Below are 22,573 nucleotides of genomic sequence, written 5' to 3'. Positions count from 1 at the left end.
GATGCTTGTTTTGTTTCTTCCAAATGAGGTTAAGGTAAGCCTTATATATAGGCCTTTTAGGGTGGTCAAATAGTCCTTCCAATAGGCTGACTTGTCACTATGAAAGATGACTTGATTTCCCTTGAAGGTTGTAATGATCCTAAATAGGAATACAAGTGATATTAAACAAATAAATTGTGCAGCAATTTATAAAAAGAAATTCACATTTAGGCATTCACAAAAAGCTGCAAATATGGAACTGTTGAGCCATTTTATTAACTTTCTGAAGGCCAAATACAATAGATGATGAAATGGTGCACCTGGGCTTGTCTCAATGGACAAGCAGGACCAAACCCAGGTGGTAAAATGGCTGAGTTGAAGGCTACCCAGCTGCTACACCAATCTACACTATGCTGCCCAGAAACTACTTCTCTACTGAAGTTCGAATGGCTGGAAAGTGCACTTATAATGCCTAGAAAATTGTATGCTTTTAACCCCGAACTCCTTGGCCTAAACCCAAAAAAACCCAAAAGGGATTTTAGCTGGTTTGGACCTCTGATTTTCGACCCCCTTGGAGCCTCACCTCAACTGTAGCTACAAAACTCGGCTTGCTGGAAACTGCCTGTAAATCCTCCTGAAAACTCCTCCAAAGTGCTAAGTTCACCCGTGCTATCCAACCCTTGACTTCCCGAATGAGCTCTTGGCCAAAATCACCTGCTCCCAAGCTCTACAAAAATCTGCTAAGTGGCCTCTGCGCTGTCCCTCGGCCCAGCAATTTGGACTGCCCAAAACCCAGAAAAAACCCAGAAAGGGTTTCCCTTGGTTCCAACCTTCAAAAATTGACCCTTCACAGTTTAGTCCTCCTCCAATTTCGAATTCTGTTGATGTGACTGATCTTGTCAATCTCTACTCTCCCAACTCTAGCAATCCTCCTCAAATGGCCTCCAAGTGATCTCCTAATTTTCTCGGCCAGCTCTACAATTCCTTCCTCCAACTCGCACATGAGCCTAGTGATGGCTCTGTATGCCGGCCCAGGTAACTGTAAATCGGACTGTTGGGAAGTTGGCTCTTCTAGCTCCAAACTCGCAAGAAAGGTTGGCCCTTTGCTGCTCTCCCAATCCTCTAACTCTCCCGGCAAATGCTTGATCACTGATAGCTCCAAACTCCCCCTGCATATTCTCCAGCTAGCCAAAAATACGCACTCCGTGTTGTGGCTAAATGGTAGTGCTATAACACACTCCCAGAACTCCTGAAATATTTATGGAACTACCTCTCTAGGGCGGGCAGGGTGGTCCCCCGAAGTAGAGGTTGAATCTCCCACTTGAGAGATTCGTGGCTAAACAGCCAATTGAGTCAACTAAACAGCAGAGCAAACAGTCAAGTAATTTTGATTGCAAGGTTTAAGAATTAATCCAAAATGAGAGTTTCTCCCTCCTTATAACTCCTTGGGCCTCCCTAGCCTCATGTGGGCCCCTCCATCCACCTATTCGACTTTCCCTCCAACCTATTCAAATGGGCCAATTCGAACTCCCATGTGGGTGGCCCCCACATTCCACTAGCAACAAAATAAAGTCGAATTGCCTCCTAAGTCCCTAAGTCGAAAATGATGGGTTCTCTTTCTTAGCCAAAATTGTGCAAAATTGTGTACCAACACCCTATTACAAATGTGTTTGAGAAGGGACATAACAGTCCTCCCCTCCCAAATGTTGCTTGCCCTCAAGTAACTTCAAAGCTGGATGCTCCAAAATGTGCTCACCCTCCCAGGTGGCATCCTCATTCGGCAAGCTCTTCCAATGCACCAAAAATCGCTTGTCCTCAAGCAATCCTTGAGCAAGCAACCTCTCTAACTGTTGCTCCCCACTGTCACTGCAAAATGTGCCAGGGTCCCAAATGTGCCACTAGATCATGCCTGACCTCTGCACTATCCTGATATGGAAGAATCCTTCAATACCAGGATCCCAGGCAATCTTGTCCAACATGAAGCTCCCCTCGCTCCACTCACTATCCTGCCCGGTGAAAGTACCAAAAGTCCCCTGCTCCATCAGTGACTCGCTAAAGCCCAATGGAAGATCTGTATGATCTCCCCCTGCAGTAGTCGGTGCATCCCTAAAGGTTATTGAGTTGTGAAGAGTTGTGATGCCCTAGTTCCCTAATAGTCCCAGAGTGGTGCCACCATGCTGACGCTATGCTACTCTGACTATGTCATACTCCCCATTGTGCACAGTAAGTATCCTCCTCTCCTGGAACTTGATGGTGGAATACTGAAAGAGGCGAGACACATCCTGCTTGGGCATCTCCATGGCACCCAGGCCTACCCATCCAAATACAACTCCAAACCTATGCAGCAACAAAGAATGGCTGCCTCCCCATATGATGAAACCCTCTATGACCCCCCATGTGTCATCCCAAGAGCGAAGTATATAACTCTCTTCCCCGACTCCGCTGATCATAAGTGATCTATCAATCAACTAAATCCCTGCATCCCATAGCTAGACCTGTTGCAGCATAGCCCTGTCAACCGATGGAATCCCTTTGGCCCTCATCTCTAGTCCCTGTAGGTGATCACTATATAGGCTCCATATATCGTGGGCTAATATGATGCATGCTAATCTACCCTATGCATGCCACTGTGTAGCACTGATGATCGTTGGAAGCCACGTATGCCAAAGAGATACCCCCTGAATGCAACCAAAAGATGGGTATCTGATACTTGTAATCGACTCAGGGTATGTGGATCCCTCCTGTCCCTGCCAACCATCTCCCCTGGGTTTGCCATCCACCCTCTCGATAATGTGCCAATATAAGATTTGGAGTCGGACACATATTAGGAAACTACCTCCGTCGCAACTGTTATCCTCCGCTCATGCTCGGTCCTGACATGCCCTGAGAAAAGAGTGGCACATGTCACCCTCGGGACTAGATCCCTAGACATAGGCTCGGTGATGAACAATATGCCACCCCTGCAGATGATCACCTCATCCCCCAACCTGTGGCTATCAACTGATGCACCAACCCAATGCCATTGCTGAAAAGTCTCCCCCCTAGTGCGCTGAGTCTCACCCAAATATCTCGGGTGAGCTCCTCGTCCCCCGTGGCTCATGCCAAAAGTGCAGAAAGTCGACAGCAAAATCGACTGCGCCCATGAGGGATGTAGAAGAGGATCAAGCGTGTGAGTCCCCGCGGATACCATCAAGTATTGCTCATCTGTGTCCACATCGATCCTAGGTGAACTACGCCCAAAGGTATGCCTGATGTTTTCGTCCAAGGGTCTCCCTAGAGGCAACACTCCATGACCTCATTTTCGTCCAAGGGTCTCCCTGGAGGCAACACTCCATGACCTCGTTGTGCAGCACTATACACCCCTGCATGCCACCGATCATCCCAGTACTCCTGGACATGCCACTGTACACCATGGCCTACCCCTGTACATCGCTGGATACCCTCAGCTACGGCTATGCCATCCTGTACTGGCCTGGGTCCCGCATGTGTCACTGTACCTGTCACTCCCTGCATGTACTCAATGTGATGTGAGGCACTCCCACTCCACAGCGCAGTCCAACATACTATGACACACCAGCCTACATCTCCATGCTCCTCTGCAGGCCCCTGCTCCTCGCCCCCTAGCCCCACACACCACTGGATGATATGGCCTAAAGTTGGGTCTGTATGCATCACACTGCATTCCTCTACCTAACACTGGATGCTATGACATAATTCTGTGTAGTCCTATGTACCACTACCCACTGTCATACCACCCTGTAACATACAGTATCCTGCATGGGCCAAAATATCCACCTCTCTGCTAGTACGCCCTCCATGATGTGGGCTACATCCCCCCATCTGCTCTGAAAGACCTGAGCGGCCCGACTCCCCACATGCTAACGGAAATGACACTACTACGCCTATCCTCAATAGTCCCTATGCCCCATATCCTAATAAGAGAGCACTCTCTCCATACAATGCCTTGTCTGATAACCTGTCGATGCTACCTACTCCTACCAGCTCCTGCCAGAGTAAGCTAGTCACCCTGTGACTCCACACACCGTCAATATGCCAAGACAACTCATGAAATCTGTTTGCTCGCTTGTCAAACCATCTTGTCACTAGTGCTGACTAGGGCTCTGATGGAGATCTGAAAATGTGGGTGCGCTCAAGCGTCAAATCCATCCCGTAGCTACTACCATCACCTACCAGCTCTATGATGTGATGGAAAATCCCACCTGGATCCCAAAAATAGTTCGGCCCTCGAGTCCCTCTGGTAATCCATGGCCTCTGCTGACATGTGGCCATGGATGTATCCAACTGCCTAACCTACTCCATCGAGTACTAGCTCAGTACCTCTCGCCATCCAATACCAAAGGAGAGATCAAATGTGTAATCCTTTATGGAAGGAACAAGCCCTCCAAGTTGATGTGGTATCATGCTCAACTCAGTCCTACTAACCTTTCCACCCCCTCGGGTACGTCTAGACAACTTGGACTCCCTCAATCCAAAGCATAAGGATGGATTGATAATGTTATAGCCCCCGCCAGTGGGCCTCTAAAGTGAACTATGCTGAAAACCCAACGCGTGACCTCTATGCTACCCCTCATCAATAGATAGCCCAAGGGGTGGCTGCACATCTTCCTCCATCACGGGCTCGACATGAGTCTTCGACTGCTCCTCCATAGACAACCCAATATGCACGATATGCTCACCAGTCAACTGTAGGCGACTATCATCTGGCAACTCCGTCATAGATCTGGAGGCCTCTGTACCTATCAGCTCCTCAACAACAGTGGAGCTGACTTCCAACACCTCACCAACCTATGGTGCATTGTTATCACCTGAGAACTCGGTCACAACCCTAAATACCTCATCAATTGTGAGGCCTCATCAATGGGTGTATGCTCAACTATCTCTTTGCTAACCATGGCCCCTTCAACTACTCTTTCATCTTTTTTCTTAATACTTCTCATCATCCCTGCAAAATCCCACTGAATCTCCATTGGTTTGTGCATACCCCTTAGTTCGCAGAATTCCCTAAAAGAGAGGGATGCCTAAATGCCATGACCCAATGATTGGTATGCCCTCTAGTTTTCCCTCAATAACTCCACATCAGTTGCAATCATGTTTGAATTCCCAACTGAGAAATGAATCATCTTCTCCCCCACATCAATCATCATTTGTTGTATCCTCACCACCTCATTCCAGGTGATTGCCATGTTGTTTGATTCTAATCTTTCACACAGGCTAAGCCAAGGTTATGGCTCCGATACCACTGTAATGTTCCTAAACAGGAATGTAAGTGGTATACAAAGCATGCAAACAATCCAACAATCAGAAAACGAAATATACATTCAGCACCCATGGAAACACTAAAAATAGAAAATTGTTGAGCCATTTTATTACTTCTTTAGGAGCAAATACAACAGTAAAATAGAATGGTGCACCTGGGCTTGTCTCAATGGACAAGCATGACAAAACCCAGGTGATAAAATGTTTAACTAAAGGCTGCTACAACTGTTGCACCAAATTGAACTGCGTTGCCCCAGAAAATTACTTTGTCCACTGACTTCGAAGAGTTGGAATCATTGCTTCCCGTGCTCAGAAAATTATGAGAGTTCAGCTCCTTGCTCCTTGGCCTAAACCCAAAAAAACCCACAAAGGAATGGCCAAATGTTGACCTCGGAATTTTAGCCCAAATTCCCCTTAGATCCTCTAGTTGTTGGCTAAGTTGGGACCCTGTTTGACCCCTTAGAACAACCCAGAAAATTCTATAGGATTAGGAGTGTGATCTTTGCCCAAAACCCAGAAAACCCCAGAAAGAGTTTCCCTTGGTTCCAACCTTCAAAAATTGACCCTTCACAGCTTGGCCCTCCAATTTTGAATTCTGTTGCTATGACTGATCCTGTCAATCTTTGCTCTCTCAAATCCAGCGATCCTCCTCAAATGGGCCTCCAAGTGATCTCCTACTTCTCCAGGCCAGCTCTACAATTCCTTCCTCCAACTCCCACGTGAGCCTAGTGATGGCTCTCTGCGCAGACCCAAGTAACTGTAAATCGGACTGCTGGGATGTTGGCTCTGCTAGCTCCAAACTCACAAGAAATGCTGGCCCTTTGCTGCTCTCCCAATCCTCTAACTCTCCCGGCAAATGCTTGATCACTGATAGCTCCAAACTCCCCCTACGTATTCTCCAGCTAGCCAGAAATACGCACTCCCTGTTGTGGCTGAATGGTAGTGCTGTAACACACTCCCGAAACTCCTGAAATACTTATGGAACTACCTCTCTAGGGCGGGCACGGATGGTCCCCCAAAGTAGAGGTTGAATCTCCCGCTTGAGAGATTCATGGCTAAACAACCAGTTGACTCAGCTAAACAATAGAGCGAACAGTCAAGTAATTTTGATTGCAAGGTGTAAGAATGAATCCAAAATGAGAGTTGCTCCCTCCTTATAACTCCTTGGGCGTCCCTAGCCTCATGTGGGCCCCTCCATCCACTTATTCGACTTTCCCTCCAAGTTATTCAAATGGGCCAATTCGAACTCCCATGTGGGTGGCCCCCACATTCCACTAGCAAACGAATAAAGTCAAATTGCCTCCTAAGTCCCTAAGTCAAAAATTATGGGTTCTCTTTCTTAGCCAAAACTGTACAAAATTGTGTAGCAACACCCTGTTACAAATGTGTTTGAGAAGGGACATGACATTGACCATCATGTAATCATCTATGAGAGTTAATATAGACTTGGTTTTCCTTCTAAATTGTCATCTATGGGTCTTATTCCCTTTTTTCATGCAAGATAATGTGTTATTCACTTATTTATACATTTATATATATATATATATATATATATATATATATACATTTCGGCCGACGTCCCCATATATGGGAGGTGACGTTTCTAAACGTACCCGTTTCGAAAAATCCGAAACGTTTCAACACTTCGTGCAACTTAGGTTCATTGTCTTCTTGTGATCTTCATATTTATGTTTTGGTAATTGTTTGATGAAGCGAACATAATAAAAGTACTAAGAAGCTAACATACATTCACAAGCAATTGTCAAGTAAGAGAAATCAACCCTAATTGGCTGCCCTAGTGATTTCTCAACATCCTGTAGGTTCTTCATTTGGGCTATATGCTTTCATAACACCATGAGAATAACTTGTATTCACTGCCTTATAGACCCCATATGCCCAAATAGTGCTTTAGGCACTAATCCTACTCTCAACCAACCCCAAAAAACTAATAAATCAACTCTCCTTTTCGCTGTTCACAAATATGAAAATTATAAAAATAAGAAATCAGAATTTGGATTTGTCTTCCCAAGTCAATAAACTATGCCTTGTGATTATCCTTTAACTGATTTGGGGTTGCTTCAGGATAATCCCCCATCCCAGAATAGAGCTGGCCAAAAGAGCGGTAAGGAGCCACCGTGATGACATTGGATGGCCTTTCTTTAGTGCCCCTGGGTCTTACTTGAGCTTTAAGACTTTCATCTCACAAAGAGTTGGGTGGTAAGACACCCAAAAGTCTAGATACCAAAGATTGCAAGTTACAACTACAACCAATTCTAAGAAGAGACTAGGTAATATAATTGCAGGCACTGTCATTTGTTGGCCATTATTTGGAGTCCGAAATACATATTGTTGGTGGGTCAGATATGTTTAGGATGAACTAATGTCAGTTTGCTATTACATGCTAAATACGTGAATTTAATATTACATTTTATTTTACTCAAGAAAAACTAGTTATAAGCTTAAGTGACCAACAACATCAACCCTTTCTTAATAAGAGACCTATAGAGTAAAATCTCAAGTTTCAACAATGAAATAGAACCGTGATATCCATGCTACTAATGAGATTGCAACATTTGCTACAAACCTGTTTGAATATGCCAGTCATCCTTGTAGACACGTAATCATATTATGTTGAATGGTTAATATAACTTGAAAGTCTAGACTGAATGTTTGCAATATGTTGTGCGGTGAACCAGTGATAAAACAAATGAATAAATAGATTCAGAAACAAACTAGCACACTAGAAAGTAAATAACAGATATCAGAATGAAGACCTTATCCATCCACAAAGTGTTGAAACAAGCATACTCTATTTAATTTTACAATAGGAAATAACATAACTAACTTATTGAGGTGATCAACAAATCAGAATGTCTCTCCGAAATTGAACAAAACAAGCATGTAGATAAGATAAGATATCCATTTAAAATAGCTCAATGCGACTACAGAGTACAGCAAGTCATAACAGTCATATGGAAGTGCCATTGTGAGTCCTAATATCAAAAGAAAAATAAAGTAATGAGTAGGAACAGATACAACAAGAGGGTAGAGAAAAGGCACTTGAGGAAAATGCCAGATTATGTAAAAACGACATACAGTTTCCCGATCGATAGGTGCCATCTCCTTCAACTTCTTCAGATGACCAGTAACACCAGGATCAAATGTGCTCCCAATAAACTTATAAATTTCTGAAAAGTCGGGAGTACCTGCCATACCTCATCAGGATTACAAAATTAACTTAAGTGCATACTTGAATATCCTAGTTGTAACACCAGGATAATTCACAAAGAACTGTTAAGATGTCTCTATCCTTTTTTTTTTCCTTTTACCTAACATCACACGGAGACATTTGACATGCTCCTAATTCAAATATAATAACAAACTATTTTGATCTACCTGGAAACCAAGATGGACCAATAATGGACGGATTAAAAGAAAAGAATAAACCAGAGATTCCAAGATTCAAATTACCAAGGTAATTAAAAAGAAGTTAGAGTTCACAGTGTAGCAATTAAGAACTTTATCTTGACCAAGATGGCATAAGTTGTGCAGTTTGATTTAATCCTTCAACCAATTTGTCACACATTTCATAGGCATCATGATGATATATTAGAAGGCATACAACAATCTAAGCATAGTAGATCACAAGGGTTAACAAGCACAATATATTTTAGGCACCCTAGATTCAAGCCTAGGTTGAGCCTCATATTTCTTGATTGGGCTTATCTGAGTACTATGGTGGGTTTTTGCCAGAGAAAAGCAAGTTTTATTAAATGGTGCAACACTTCGATGGAGCGCACCCCTTCTTTGGCACACATGTTGAGGATAATCATCATGTTGTATTATTATTCTGCTCGAGTGTAGTGGCCATCACCCTGGTCTCTGAGTTTGTTAGGCTGCACATGGATCTATGGCATGGTGGAACACTATTTTATGATTTGTTGGAAGTTGACACTCTTTTTTAAGGCACAACTCTATGAAGTTAGTTAAGTGTATATGAATGATTATTATATTGTTATTGACTCCTTCCTTGCACAAATATTGAGTTGTAACCACCTTGGAGCATAGTTTATTATTTATTGGGGACGTGGTGGCACAATGGAGAAAGAGCCCAAGAGGAATCTTCAAATTGGAGAAATGGAGGGAAATTGGGAAAAAATGAGATTAAAAGATAGGAAATTGATTTCCCTCTCACTATTATGCTTTTTCCTCTTTGAAGTTCAATTTGGAGAGTTGGGAGCTTCTACACTTCCTTCGACGAAAACCCTTGGAAGGAGGACTAGTTTTGGTGGATGATCATCCACCCTAGCTGGTATTGAGGAAAGATCACTCCAATCTTCCATTGGACTTCAACATCCAAGGTTGTATCCGCTTGCCTATCATGTCCCCATTCTTATTCTTCTTCACAATACAGCCAGGGTGGATTTCCAGGACAGGGGATGGCCATGTCAGTGGAGCAGGTTTATGTCATCAAGGGTCTCGATGGAGTTTTGAGGAGTTTTTATGGGATTTGATGGCATTTGCTTGGCATATTCAATCATCAGCACAGTTTGCCTTTTGTTTCTTTGCATTCCGACAAACTTTCAAAAATTAGCATTATTATTGGGCATAACTTAATTAATTGTGCTTGAGGTGGCATTCCAGGGAGATTAATTGATGGAACACTTCAGTGTAATAGCTCGTTGGAACCGGAACGAGAAGATCTACATGCTAGGACTTTTGGATGTGAGTTTCAGTGACCTAAGGAGACATAGTGGCCAATTTATCCTCTTCTCGCATTAAAAAGAATATTTTAATTAAAATAAAAGAGGGAAAAGTGCTCCGTGATTAAAATAATAATAAAATAGAAGGTGTTAAAGGGGTCCATCAGATCTATAAAAGAGGAGGAGAAGGCCATTGGAGGACATCTTTGTTTTGATATTGTTTGTATATGACGTTGAGAACATGGTTCTCTACTCCATTGTTAGCCCCAGGACGAAAACCCTTGGGTGATTTAGAGAGATTGGGTGAGCACCCATCTTCCCTTGGTGGATTCATTCAGAATCCACAAGTGTAGAGATTGTTTTTCTGTTTCAGTTTGGAGACCAAAGGGTCATTCCTAGCTATTGTATTAGCATCTGTCTATATATAATAAAGCTGGATTTTGGTTGCTGCATTTCTCATTATTTCTCATGTTGTCATTTTTAATGAGATTTTATGCAATTTGTGAGTTTATGGTTTGTGAAAAATTCTAAACTGAAATTCTATTACTGTAGCAACTGATTTATTTCACCTACTTATTATTCACAATAAGTTATTCACGAAATTCTTTCAACAAATATTAAAATAAATTCTACCACAGTTATCACACAATTACCCAGAGAAAATTACATGCACAAGAACCAATCATATCAACACGGTTATTTTTGGACAATTGTCCCCGGAAAAACCCAATGTGGGAAAACCAGTGCAGCAGATGAGGGCTCTATTAATCTTCAATAGCAATTGCTTTTACAAGGAATGATTTTACAGAGAAACTGAAAGAAAATGTTGATTTGGGGTAGCATCGGATGTGCTCTAGCCATGGAAATTGGTGGAGAGGCTAAAGCACATGAGATCTCCAAGAACCAAAAATAGTTTGGGGAAATTCCACCCGGTTAGAGAGATGTTAAAATAATTAATATTTTTAATGGAGTTCCTAAGTCTAAACTTAGGAAAATTAAAATATTAATGGGTATTAATATAAAACTAGGTGAGAATGTTCTAAATGACATGGATCAAGCCAAATCTAATGTTAGCCATTGATTAGAGACTTAATCTCGGTTGTTGAAGAGTCAACAGGAAAAGCATAAGAGGAGGCTTGAGGGTCGGTTGGAGTCTTGGAGATACACTAAGATTGATTAATCAGTTCGATTTTCTGGAGCGGGGTTTGCTGAGAAAAATCGAACAAGTGATCTGAGTTGCAGCGAGGGGCAATGAGTGCATAGCAGAGAGGTAAAGATAGTGCCAAAGGGTCAGTGTAGTGATTGAGGTGTTGATTTGGGTTAGCATCGGATGTGCTCTAGCCATAAAAATTGGTGGAGAGGCTAAAGCACATGAGATCTCCAAGACTCAGAAATGGTTTGGGGAAATTCTTCCCGGTTAATGAGATATTAAAATAATTAATGTTTTTAATGGGTTCCTAAGTCTAAACTTTGGAAAATAAAAATATTAATGGATATTAATATAGAGCTGGGTTAGAAGGTTCTAAATGACATGGATCAAGACATACAATCTTAGTCATTGATTAGAGATGTAATCTCAACGGTTGAAGACTCAACAGAAAAAGTATAAGAGGCGGCTTGAGGATCAGTTTGAGACACACCAAGATTGATCAGTCAGTTCGATTTTCTGGAACAGGGTTTGCTGAGAAAATTTGAACAAGTGGTCAAAGTTGCAACAAGGGGTAGTGAGTGCATAGCCGAGAGGCAAAGATAGTGCCGAAGAACTAGCGCAGAGATTGAGGAGACTACGCAGAGCTAGCAGGAGCCACACAGAGGGCCTGAGTGACTGCGCAGAGGCTAACAGGGCCTGCGTGGGTGACACAGAAGGCCAGAGAGCCAGCGTAGAGCAGCAAAACGTTGACGCAAGGGGTTTCAGAGTGACGCAGATGCCAGGAGGGCTGACGCAGAGCCTCAGAGAAGCGTTGGAGAGATTTTCGTGGAGCAGACTTGCTGAATATCTGCTTCCGAAGAGAGGTATTACTGCCAGATAGATATCTCTGTTGGGTGAGCCAGTTTGGCACCCTAGTTGTACTCAAGAAAGCTGCTTAATAATAAAACCCTCAGAACTGCTACACCAGTTTTCCCAAGATGGGTTTTTTTGGGGACGATTCTCCAAAAATAACAATGTCCCTTCTGTGTTTGTTTGTTATTTTCAGTTGATGATTTGTAGATGGTTGAGATTGCATTTGTGTTTATTTTCAGTATTTATATAGTTAAATAACTTGTTAAGAAATAAACCAAATAATGCAAGAAGAATTTCTGACGTGTTAGACTTAGAAATTTCAACATGGTGTCAGAGCATTGCAGATCATAGGAGAGCTAAAGGCACTAGCTAAATCAGAAAATTTGCAGCAAAAACAATTGTCCCGAGAGACAAAGTTGTTCCTAGGCAGAAAGCAACAGAGAAAGGTTGACGTAGAGGGCCTGCGTCATCAATTCAAGCCAGAGAGAGGCCAGCGCAGAGGCAAAAGAAGGCAAAAGAGGCTCACGAAGAGCCACAGAGAGACCAGGAGGGTTGACACAGTGGACCAAGGGAGCAAATCAGCTTTCCCAGGATTGCGCAGAGCCTAGAGGCTCAGTTCTTCAGTTACTGGGGCATAGGAAACTGTGGGCAGATTGTGAGGAGTGAAGCTAGTGTGGGGTGTTGTCGCTGTCGAGACAGAACCAAGGTAGAGGGAGTCGCTACCTAGGCAGATTTCTAGCCAAGGAATCCAAATCAGTGTTGCAGGTGCATAGGAGATCGGAGAGGTGCGATTCGACGGTTGGCAAGAGGATTTCCAAGAGGGAAATCGAGACTCAGAGGGAGTCTAGCAGAGAACTTCCAAGAGGGAAGTAGAGACTCAGAGGGAGTCGAAGAGAGAACTTCCAGGAGGGAAGTAGAGACTCAAAGGAGTCGAAAAGAAGAGCAGAGAGATGGCCATGAATGGAGTAAGGGATCAGGACAGGCTGGACGGGGCGTCTAACTTTGTCATCTAGAAGGCCAGGATCTTGTCTGTTCTAAATAGACATTGCATCAAGGCCTTTGCCTTGAGAACTGTGGCGATCCCAGTCGACCTAGCTGGCAATGAGAGGTATGAGGATGCGATGGCCAAGGCGAAATGCATAATCCTTGATGGGGTCAAGGATCATGTAGTCGAGCATATTGCCGAGAAGGAGACGACAAAGGAAATGTGGGATACCTTGAAGACATTGTATCAAGGCACTTCCGTGCAAAGGAAGATGCTACTGGAGAATCAGTTGCGGTCATACCAGATGCAGAAGGGGGAGTAGATAGATCACTTCTTTGGTAGGTTGCAGGAGATCCGGGACTAACTGACTTCCATAGGGGCCATGCCGAATCAAGAATTAACGGTGAGGACCGCCCTGAACGTAGTCTCTTAGGAGTGGGAGACGTTCGTCCAAATCATTTTGGGCAAAGCAAATCTTCCAAGATGGGAAGAATTGTGGGCAACTCTTCGCCAAGAAGGGATCAAACGGCTGACCAAAACAGGAAGTAGCAACAAAGGAGCCCGGGTCAAGAAAGAAAAGGAAGAGGATGCAGCTCTGGCATCTGTAGGAAAGCAGGAGAAGAGGAAGAAAAAGGACCTCTCCAAGATAAAGTGCTTCAACTGTGGGGAACTAGGGCATTATGTGAACCAATGTCTGAGGAAGAAGAATAAAGGAGATGCGTCTGACGCAACTCTGGCATCTGCAGGGAAGCAGGAGAAGAGGAAGAAAATGGACCTCTCCAAGATAAAGTGCTTCAACTGTGGGGAACTGGGGCATTATAGGAACTAGAGTCTGAGGAAGAAGAATAAGGGAGAGGCATCTGACTCCAAGGCAGCAACAGCGAAGGCGGAAAAGGAGGTAGAGGATGATGACGATTGTGCCATGAGTGCTCATGTACCTCTAAAGAAGAGGTGCGGAGACATTGATCTGTAGGTAGGAAGACTACAGGCGATGAGGGGCAGGATCCTTGAGGTACCCAAAACTCTTGGATCAAATCCGGCTACGGGAGCCCTGAAGTGACAATAGCAGGATGGCAGATGTCGATAGAAACGAATGCGGATGAAGCGACAGAGAGTGCTAGAAGTGCAGTAGTCCCTGGCAGCAAAGAGAGGGTTGCAGTAGTATGAGAGGCACAAAGGAGGTTGCAGTAGTGTAGGAAGGCATAGAGGGGTTTGCAGCGGTGCGAGAGGCACATAGTTTTTGCAATAGCGCAAATGGAGCACAAGATAGCGGCAAAGAGAGCTGCAGCATCGAGAGGGTTTCTAGCTTGACAAGGATGTCAGTGGTTGGGTGGATCAGTTACTTACTTCTCAATAACTGAGTTGCAGTGCAATAGCAGTAGCAGTAGCACAAAGTAGCATGATGAGAGAGAACTGTAGTGCAGATGCAGTGTTGGGAGAAAGGACCAACAGCAGCACGGATGCAAAGGGAGCTGTCGTACAGATGTAGGAGTGGCAGTGGTAGAGCCATGGGCAGCAGTACAGGATGCAGAAGTGCAGAGGATGTTGGGAAGGGAGGCCTAGCATCAGCACAGGTACCAGTGCCGTATAACCAGGGTGATGCTCAATGGCGGAGTATTACTAGAGCACGTTCTTCGCTAAGAGGGAGTGTTGATTTGGAATAGCATCGGATGTTCTCTAGCCATGAAAATTGGTGGAGAGGCTAAAGCACATGAGATCTCCAAGACCCAGAAATGGTTTGGGGAAATTCTTCCCGGTGAAGGAGATATTAAAATAATTAATATTTTTAATGGGCTCCTAAGTCTAAACTTAGGAAAATAGGAATATTAATGGGTATTAATATAAGACTGGGTTAGAAGGTTCTAAATGACATGGATCAAGACAAATCTAATCTTAGCCGTTGATTAGAGATGTAATCTCGACCGTTGAAGACTCAACATACAAAGTATAAGAGGAGGCTTGAAGGTCAGTTGGAGCCACACCAAGATTGATCAGTCAGTTCGATTTTCTGGAGCAGGGTTTGCTAAGAAAATTTGAACAAGTGATCAGAGTTGCAGCAAGGGGCAGTGAGTGCATAACAGAGAGGCAGAGATAGTGCCGAAGGACTAACACAGAGATTGAGGAGGCTACACAAAGCCAGCAAGAGCCACGCAAAGGGCTAGAGTGACTACACAGAGGCTAGCAAGGCATTCATGGGTGACGTAGAAGGCCATATTTTCGTGGAGCAAACTTGCTGAATATCTGCTCTTGAAGAGAGGTATTACTGCCAGATAGATATCTATGTTGGGTGAGCTAGTTTGGCACACTACTTGTACTCAAGAAAGCTGCTTAATAATAAAACGAGGAGGCTACACAGAGCCAGCAAGAGCCACGCAAAGGGCCAGAGTGACTACGCAAAGGCTAGCAAGGCCTTCATGGGTGACGTAGAAGGCCATATTTTCGTGGAGCAAACTTGTTGAATATCTGCTTTTGAAGAGAGGTATTACTGCCAGATAGATATCTATGTTGGGTGAGCTAGTTTGGCACACTACTTGTACTCAAGAAAGCTGCTTAATAATAAAACCCTCTGAACTGCTGCACCGATTTTCCCAAGTTGGGTTTTTCTGGGGAGGATTGTCCAAAAATAACGGTGTCCCTTGTGTGTTTGTCTGTTATTTTCAGTTGATGATTTGTAGATGGTTGAGATTGCATTTGTGTTTATTTTCAGTATTTATATGGTTAAATAACTTGTTAAGAAATAAACAAGTAGGTAAAATAAACTAGATAATGCAAGAAGAATTTCTGACGTGCTAGACTTCGAAATTTCAACATGAGGAGGCTACGCAAAGCTAGCAGGAGCCATGTAAAAGGCCAGAGACACTGCGCAGAGGCTAGCAGGGCCTGTGTGGGTGACGCAGAAGGTTTGAGGGCTAACGCTGGGGGTCTGAGGGCTGACGCAGAGGCTAGCAGGGCTAACACAGAGCCTTGGAGAAGTGCTGGGAGGATTTTCGTGGGGCAGACTTGCTAAATATCTGTTTCCGAAGAGAGGTATTACTACCAAATAGAAATATCTGTTGGGCGAACCAGTTTGGCACCCTAGTTGTACTCCAGAAATCTACTTAATAAGAAAACCCTCAGAACTGTTGCACCAATTTTCCCAAGTTGGGTTTTTCAGGGGAAGATTGTCCAAAAATAACGGTGTCCCTTGTGAGTTTGTCTATCATTTCAGTTGATGATCTGTATATGAGTTGAGACTACATTTGTGTTTATTTTCAGTATTTATATGGTTAAATAATTCATTGAGTAATAACAAGTAGGTAAAATAAACCAGATAATGCAGGAAGAATTTCTAACGTGTTAGACTTAGAAATTTCAACATGGTATCAGAGGGTTGCAGATCATAGGAAAACTGAAGGCACTAGCAGAAATCAAAAAATTTGCAGCAGAAACAGCTGTCCCGAGAGACAAAGTTGCTCCTAAGCAGAAAGTAGCAGAGAAGGAGTGACGCAAAGGGCTTGCGTCATCATTTTGAGCCAGAGAGAGGGCCAACACAGAGGCAGAATAGGCTCACGAAGAGCCACGTCATCCTACTCAATCAGGTAGGCTTGACGCAGTTGGCCAGAGGAGTGATCCAGCCTTTGCCAGATTGCGCAAAGCTGGAATGCTCAGTTCCTTCAGTTGATGGGGCATAGGGAGTTGTGGGGAGATTGTGGATTAGGAAGCTGGTGGGGTGTTGTTGTTGTCGAAACAAAACAGTACCTAAGAGGACAAAACCAAGGTAGAGCGAGTCGCTGCCTTGAGGGATTTCTAGCCAAGAAATCCAAATCCGAGTTGCAGTAGCAAAGAGGATCGGAGAGGAGCAGATCGACAGTTGGCCGCAAGATTTCCAGCAAGGAAATCGAGACTCAGAGGGAATCTAGGAGAGAACTTCCAAGAGGGAAGTCGAGACTCAGAGGGAGTCCAGTAGAAGAGCGGAGATGGTAATAAACAGATTGAGGCATTAGGACAGGTTGGACGGGGCCTCCAACTTTGTCATCTAGAAGGCCAGGATCCTGTTTGTTCTGGGTAGACATCGCATTAAGGGCTTCGCCTTGACAACTATGGCTATCCCAGTTGACCCAGCTGATAATGAAAGGTATCAGGATGCAATGGCGAAAGCAGAGTGCATAATCCTTGATGGGGGTCAAGGATCATTTAATACTGCATATTATCGAGAAGAACACGGCAAAGGAGATGTGGGATACCTTGACGACATTGTATCAGGGCACTAGTGTGCAGGGGAAGATGTTGTTGGAGAATCAGTTGCAGTCGTATCAGATGCAGAAGGGGGAGAAGATAGATCTATATCTCAGCAGATTGCAAGAGATTCAGGACCAAATTACTTCCATAGGGGCCATGCTGGATCAGGAGTTCATGGTGAGGACCACCTTGAATGCAGTCTCCAAGGATTGGGAGACATTTGTCCAAAGCATTTTGGGCAGAACTGATCTTCCAGGATGGGAAGAGATGTGGGCAGCTCTTCACCAAGAGGAGATCAGGCGGCTGACCAAGAAGGGGAGTAGCAGCAAAGGAGGTCAAATCAAGAAAGAGGAGGATGTAGCTCTGGCATCTGCGGGAGAGCAAGGGAAGAGGAAGAAGAAGGACATCTCCAAGGTAAAGTGTTTCCGTTGTGGGGAGTTGGGTCATTATACAACCTAGTGTCCGAGGAAGAAGAATAAGGGAGAGGCTTCTGACTCCAAGGCAGCTCCGGCTAAGGCGGAGAAAGAAGTCGAGACTGATGACGACTGTGCCATGAGTGCTCATGCACCTCTAGAGAAAAGGTGGGGTGACATTGAGCTGTAGTCAAGAGGACTACAGAAGATGAGGGGCAAGATCCTTGAGGTACCCAAACACTTGAATCATATCCGGCTACGGGAGCCTCGAATGACAATAGCAGAATGATAGATGTCGGTAGAAACACGATGCAGATGGAGTGACAAGGCAGTGCTAGAGTGCAGAGGTCTATAGCAGCGTAGTGGGGGTTGCAGTAATGCGAGAGGCACAATGATGGTTGCAGCAATGTGAGAGGCACAGAGGTGTTTACAACAACATAGAGGCAGCAAAGGGAGCTCAGGATAGCAAATGAGGTAGCTTCAGCATCAGGAAGCTTCCAGACTGACAAGGATGTCAATGGTTGGGTAGATCAGTTACTTACTTCTCGGTAACTGAGTTGCAATGTAGCAGTTAGCAGTGGTAGTGCTATGGGCAGCATGATGTAGCATGTTGAGAGGGAGTCGCAGTACAGATGTAACAGTGGGAGTGGCAAAGCCATGGGCAGCAGTACAGGAGGCAGCAACGCAGTGGATGTTGGGCAGTAGGCCAAGCATCAGCACAGGGACCGGTGCTGGATGATCAATGTGATGTTCAATGGTGGAACATTACTAGAGCACATTCCTCGCTAAGAGGGAGTGTTGATTTGGGGTAGCATCGAATGTGCTCTAGCCATGAAAATTGGTGGAGGCTAAAGCACATGAGATCTCTAAGACCTAGAAATAGTTTGGGGAAATTCCGCCCGATTAGAGAGATATTAAAATAATTAATATTTTTAATGGAGTTCCTAAGTCTAAACTTAGGAAAATTAAAATATTAATGGTTATTAATATAACACTAGGTGAGAATGTTCTAAATGACATGGATCAAGCCAAATCTAATCTTAGCCATTGATTAGAGACTTGATCTCGGTCGTTGAAGTCTCAACAGAAAAAGTATAAGAGGAGGCTTGAGGGTCAGTTGAAGATACACCAAGATTGATCAATTAGTTCAATTTTCTGGAACGAGGTTTGCTGAGAGAAATCAAACAAGTGATCTGAGTTGCAATGAGAGGCAGTGAGTGCATAGCAGAAACACAGAGATAGTGCTGGAGGGCCAACGCAATGATTGAGGAGGCTACGTAGAGCCAGAAGGAGCAACGTAGAAGGCCAGAGCTACTGTGCAGAGGCTAGCAAGGCCTGCGTGGGTGACGCAGAGGGCTAGAGAGCTGACACATAGGGTCTGAGGGGTGGCACAGTGGGTTCCAGAGCTACGCAGAGGCTAGCAGGGCTGACGCATAGCCTTAGAGAAGTGTTGGAAGGATTTTCGTGGGGCAGACTTGCTGAAATTAGCTTCCAAAGAGAGGTATTACTGCCAGATAAAAATCTCTGTTGGGTGAACCAGTTTGGCACCCTAGTTGTAATCAAGAAATCTTCTTAATAAGAAAACCCTTAGACCTGTTGTAATGGTTTTCCCAAGTTGGGTTTTTTCGGGGACGATTGTCCAAAAACAACGGTGTCCCTTGTGTGTTTGTCTATTATTTCAGTTGATGATCTGTATATGAGTTGAGACTACATTTGTGTTTATTTTCAGTATTTATATGGTTAAATAACTTGTTGAGTAATAAACAAGTAGGTGAAATAAACTAGATAATGCAGGAAGAATTTCTAACGTGTCAAACTTGGAAATTTCAACAGAAACAAAAAACACCTGAGACTTTCCCTCTGAGACCATCTAACACTTTGGAGCCCTTGCTCCCACATTTATGTCACCCCTATGTCACTCTGATTGACCCAGCGTGGCTCTGGGTGGCTCTGCGTCCCTCTGCGTCAGCCTGCGTAGGCTCTACGTCTCTCCTCTGGACTACGTCCCTCTTTCTGCATTGTCTTCCACTGTCTCTGCGTCACCTCCTCCTCGATCACTACCTGCTGCTGAAGCCCTCCTCTTCCTCCACCCTGCAACTCCCTTTGAAATTGATCTCCTCTTCCTTGAGAATCGAATTTCCTTGAGATACTAAGTATCTTCCGATGTATCTCCATATGACCCTCAAGTTTTCTCTTATACTTTTCTTGTTGACGAATCAACGGTCGAGATTAAGTCCCTAATCAATGGCTAAGATTAAAAAAAACTTGATCCTCGTCTCTTAGAAGCTTCTCATCCTTATCTTTATTAATATCCATTAATATTTTTATTTTCCTAAGTTTGGACTTAGGAACCCATTAAAAATATTAATTATCTTAATAACTCCTCATCCGGATGGAATTTCTCAAAACGATTTCTGGGTTTTCGAGATCTCATGTGTCTTAGCCTCTCCAAATTTTAAAGGCTAGAGCACATCCGATGCTACCAAAAATCAACACTCCCTCTTAGCAAGGAATGTGCTCTAGTAATGCTTCACCATGGAAACATTACACTGATCCTCCGCACCGGTACCTGCGCTGATGTTTGGCCTACTGCCTTATATCATCTGCGTTGCTGCTTCCTGTACTGTTGCCCATGACACTGCCACTGCTACATCTATACTGCAACTCCCTCTCAACATGTTGCATCATGTTGTCCATAGCACTGCCATTGTTAACTATTGCACTGCAACTTCTAACACTTATCCATTTCTGCAACAAAAGTGGATTCTTTACCATCCCCATCTTCTGTTTGAATTGAACAAACTTTGTTCTTCCTAGATCCTTAGTGAGGATGTCTGCCACGTGTTCTCCTGTAGGAGTGTACCTCAACTATATTGCCCCTCGTTGGACACAGTCTCTGACAAAGTGACATCTGATATCGATGTGCTTCCACTGATCATGAAATACTAGATTCTCAGAGAGCTTGATGCAACTCTGATTATCACACATGATCCCGGTCGCTTCAATCCTACTCCTGAATAGATTCACAAGCAATTTCCTGAGCCATATGGCTTCGCTCGAAGTTGTGTTAGCTACCATATATTCTGCTTCAGCTGAGCTCAAAGCCACAGATTTTTGTTTCCTACTGCACTAGGAGGTCATTCCTGATCCAATGTTGAAACAATACCCAAAGGTACCTTTCCGATCTACTGAAATTTCAGCCCAATCTGCATCAGTGAATCCATTCATCCTGATGTCATTGCCTCTGGTGTACAATAATCCATCCTCAATTGTTCCTTGTATATGCCTGAGAACATGTTTGGTTGTTGCCCAGTGCACCCTCTTAGGTTCCACCATGAATTGACTGAGGGTGTTGACGGCGTAACAAATGTCTGGCCTAGTATTGACCAGATACATCAGTGACCCTATGAGCTGCCACCCTAATGAGGATGTCTGCCACCTGTTCTCCTGTAGGAGTGTACCTCAACTATACTGCCCCTTGTTGGACACAGTCTCTGACAAAGTGACATCTGATATCGATGTGCTTCGACTGATCATGAAATACTAGATTCTGAGAGAGCTTGATGTAACTCTGATTATCACACATGATCCTGGTCGCTTCAATCCTACTCTTGAAGAGACTCACAAGCAATTTCCTGAGCCATATGGCTTCGCACGAAGTTGTGTTAGCTTCCATATATTCTGCTTTAGCTGAGCTCAGAGCCACAGATTTCTATTTCCTACTGCACCAGGAGGTCATTCTTGATCCAATGTTGAAACAATACCCAGAGGTACTTTTTCGATCTACTAAAATTCCAGCCCAATCTATGTCAGTGAATCCACTCATCCTGATGTCATTGCCTCTGGTGTACAATAGTGCATCCTCAATTGTTCCTTGTATATACCTGAGAACATGTTTGGTTGTTGCCCAGTGCACCCTCTTAGGTTCCACCATGAATTGACTGAGGGTGTTAACAGTGTAACAAATGTCTGGCCTGCTATTGACCAGATACATCAGGGACCCTATGAGCTTATGCTTGGAGGTAAATATTTATGCAACTAGGCCTAGAATGCTTATGCAAGGTGGATGAGTGATTCTTGGTTTAAGATTTGTTCTACATTTAAGTACTTAAGTTATGATTAGCTTCATACGACAAGAGTACTTAAAGATGAGTTATGAAACAATCTTACAACCAAGAATGTGCCAATTTATTTAGCGCCAATGTTAAATCCGCAAGATGCTTAACTAATGATAACAAGAGCGAGCAATTATTCACTTAACAATTTGCTAAAGATTATCAACACAAGAGGTCATTACACAAGATATTCCAATAATGATGATTATCAACAATCTTACGCCAACAATAATTATCTAAGATAATGCCAAGATTATGCTCTTTAAACAATGCCAATAAGATGCCAAAGACGCTTAAATGTCAATGAAATTTCAATGCCCAAAGTGACTCAAACCATTCAAAAGGATTAGAAAAATAGAAATATGATATGTGAGTGCTTATTTATTGTGAAACTTCCTAAACCTGGAATCCCTACTGCAGCAAACTGATGTTACTTCTCCTACTTGTTAATCCATACAAGTTATTTATTGTGTTCTACGGTAAATATCGAAGTAAATACAACTGCAGCATTCACTATTTAAAATAATATGCCGGAACAAGAAACTGAATAGGAAAAAAATACAACACAATGACAGTTATTTTTGGACAAATGTACCTGAAAAAACCCAATGCGGAAAACCGGTGCAGCAGCTCTGAGGGTTTTATTATTATGCAGTAGTAAATCAGAGTACAATTCGTTGGAAGCCCAATTGGCTATCCAATACAGAGAGAAACTGGACAAAAGAAATAGTGTGATTATCTCACCCTGTCATTGGAAGAATCTGACCCTGATCTCCCTGGAAGGAGGCTTTGCGTACCTTCTGTGTTAGCCTCTACGCAAATATGTGTCAGCCCTATGCAGTCTCTGCGTCACCTTAGATGTGGACTGCGCTGCTCAACCT

At 43.7% G+C, this 22,573-nt stretch overlaps 1 protein-coding gene across 4 annotated transcripts in view; it reads right to left on the bottom strand.

Moving 5' to 3' along the window:
* LOC149251386 (protein REVEILLE 8-like) overlaps positions 1–22,573 on the bottom strand; it is a 302,326-nt gene that overhangs the window by 78,679 nt on the left and 201,074 nt on the right. For 2 of the 4 annotated variants that reach the window (XM_089459399.1, XM_089459400.1), the window contains exon 6: positions 8,353–8,444. In XM_089459399.1, the coding sequence (XP_089315525.1) occupies positions 8,353–8,444 (92 nt within the window). Of the gene's footprint in view, positions 1–8,352; positions 8,463–22,573 lie in introns of all 4 variants that reach the window. The other 2 variants (XM_089459397.1, XM_089459398.1) reach the window with 1 other exon arrangement.

The sequence above is a fragment of the Pinus tabuliformis genome, chromosome 7 (genome assembly GCF_031772625.1).
Source record: "Pinus tabuliformis cultivar Carrire ecotype Pingquan chromosome 7, CPIR1, whole genome shotgun sequence".
In the NCBI taxonomy this organism is placed as follows: Eukaryota; Viridiplantae; Streptophyta; class Pinopsida; order Pinales; family Pinaceae; genus Pinus; species Pinus tabuliformis.
Note: the sequence above shows the minus strand (reverse complement) of the source record. Positions and strands in the feature narration are given on the sequence as shown.